At 42.9% G+C, this 2,587-nt stretch overlaps 1 protein-coding gene across 1 annotated transcript; it reads right to left on the bottom strand.

The window, feature by feature from the left end:
- Positions 1–8: 8 nt before the first annotated feature.
- Positions 9–2,581, bottom strand: LOC104774223. The gene is made up of 2 exons (XM_010498880.1): positions 1,390–2,581; positions 9–1,237 (listed from the first exon to the last, which is right to left on the bottom strand). The coding sequence occupies exons 1-2, from the start codon at positions 2,525–2,527 to the stop codon at positions 156–158; spliced, it is 2,220 nt and encodes a 739-aa protein (XP_010497182.1). The 5' UTR covers positions 2,528–2,581; the 3' UTR covers positions 9–155.
- Between the last annotated feature and the right edge of the window lie 6 nt (positions 2,582–2,587).

Raw genomic sequence — 2,587 nt, 5'->3', positions numbered from 1 at the left:
CGTACAGTCTTCGTGACAGCTACGTGGTACTCTGCTTTTGACTGCAGTGACTGCAACGCTATTTGCAGGTTTTTGGTTATGATGAAACTCATTCGTATGACAGCTACGTTTCTGGACTTGGTAGGCTTTCTGGTGGGCTTCCTTAGGCCCATGTTCTACATTAGATGGCTTAGAGGGACCTTACTGTTATTACCTTCCCGCAAACTTGGCGTCGGTGGCAAGCAGAGGCCAAGTTTGAAACGAAGATCACAGAAAGCTGCTGGAGGGAGTGACTTAGTGAAGATGTCAGCAAGCTGGTCTTGTGCAGGAATATGTTCCACTATGAGAGCACCAAGAGCAACTTGTTCTCGGACATGATGAAAGTCACGAGCAAAGTGTTTCATTTTTGAGTGAAGAGCTGGATTGACGGTGAGATGAACTACAGATAAGTTGTCACAGTACATCTTAGGAGTAACAGGCTGAGCAACTCCTGTTTCTCTGAGAAGATTATTCAACCACATGATTTCACGAGAGGCAAGAGACAGAGTTCGGTACTCTGATTCAGTAGATGAATGAGAGACAGTGGGGTGTCGTTTTGATGACCATGAGATTATGTTAGCCCCAAGAAATGTGCAGAAACCGCCAGTGCTGCGACTGGTGTCTTTACAACCAGACCACCCACTGTCACTATAGACTCGAAGAGTAGAATCAGTGGTGTTTGAGAGATTTATACCCAACCGGACTGTGCCTTTCACATACCGTAGGATTCTCTTGAGTAAGAAAAAGTCATCCTCAGATGGAGAATGCATTTTTTGACACACAAAGTTAACTGCAAATTGGATGTCAGGCCTCGTCAAAGTGAGATATTGAAGTTTACCTGCCAAACTTCGGAAATAAGTAGGATTTGAAAAGAGTTTGGACTGGCCAGCGATCTTTCCAGGCTGCAAAGGAAGTGGAGTAGGCATGGGAGCACAATCAGCCATTCCTGCAGTGACTAAGAGATCTGTAGCATATTTTTCTTGGTTTAGGAAGAGACCACCATCATGAAAAAGAGCTTGAATTCCGAGAAAGTAGTGTAGAGGGCCTAAGTCCTTCATCCGAAAAATACTGCTTAAGCTCACCAGAAGCTGATCCATGAGTTTAGAGTTGTTTCCGGTTAACAACATATCATCAACGTAGAGAAGTAATAGCATAGTGTCGTTTCCTCTGAGATAGACAAACAGGGAAGGATCTGGATAACTGCAAATGAAGCCAAATTCTAGCAGAAAAGAGCTAAATTTGTCAAACCATGCTCTTGGAAACAACTCTTTTGAAAAAAGCATGGATAGTAATCCGTGAGCTTGGAAACAGATAACAATGACTTGGCTATATTTGGACAGACAAGAACATCTTTTAACGGTAAGGAAGTACCTTGGAGAGTGGGAATAGCAATGGACCCGATATGTGTTATAGGGAGAAAATCTCCATTACCAACCATTACAGCATCATCACCCTTGTAGACTTGAGAGTTCTGAAGTTGAGCAGGGGAGTTGGTAATGTGAGCTGTAGCGCCAGTGTCAGGATACCATTCTTGTCCCGAAGGCATGGAGTGATCAGTCACTTTCATTGCAGCCATAGCACTGTGAACACCCTCCATTTGGTACGAATGATCAAATCTTTTGTAACATTTTGCTGCAGAGTGGCCATATTTGCCACAGATTTGACATGTAGGACGTTCTGAACTTGACTGAGAAGACTGCGTGTTGATCTGTTGATGGAATCCTCTGCCTCGAGTGGAGTAACCACGACCTCTTCCTCGTGAACCAGACCGACCATATCCTTGACCTCGACCTGAGCTGTAGTAGTCTCTTTCAGCAGAGAACGTAAGGTGTGGAGTAACAGCAGAAGCAGAGTTGGTATATCCTTGGAGTTTGTCATCAAAGTTGGTAAGACGATAACCAACATCTTCAAAAGTAGGACCAGGAAATGAATCCATAGAGTTCTCAATGTATGTTGTTATAGACTCATATTCCTGACCTAAGTTATGTAACAGACCATAAATTTTCTCTTGATCTGTAAGAGAACAGCCAATCGAGTCTAATTGATCACATATAGCTTTTGCATCAGACAAATATTGAGCCATTGATTTCCCATGTTTCATGAGACCATACAAACGCCTTTGTAAATCTAGCTTCCTAGTTGCAGACACTCGATTAAATTTCTTAGCAAGAGTCATCCATACCTCTTTGGATGTGTGAAGACCATAAACAGAGCGCAGAGCTTCTTTAGACAAAGATCCAAACAACCAGGCGAGAACAATCTGGTCATTTCGAATCCATTTGACGAAATCCGGATTTGGAGACTCAGTCACCAGATCTCCAGTCTTCACAGAAGTAGTTGGTGAGGGACGAGGAGTGTCACCATTAACGTAGCCCAAAAGTATTTGACTTGAGAGGAAAGACTCAAACTGTGTCTTCCATAGTAAATAGTTGGTTTCTGTGAGTTTAAGAGTAACACACTGAGAGATACTCAGAGTGGAAGGAGAAAAAATTTCTGATGGACTATCCATGGCTCTGATACCATGAACGCTTTCTTAAACCTAGAAGAAAGCTTAGAGAAGAAGATGAAT

Source organism: Camelina sativa, unplaced genomic scaffold (assembly GCF_000633955.1).
Source record: "Camelina sativa cultivar DH55 unplaced genomic scaffold, Cs unpScaffold02050, whole genome shotgun sequence".
Lineage (NCBI taxonomy): Eukaryota > Viridiplantae > Streptophyta > Magnoliopsida > Brassicales > Brassicaceae > Camelina > Camelina sativa.
This window is presented reverse-complemented; position numbering and strand designations above follow the sequence as displayed.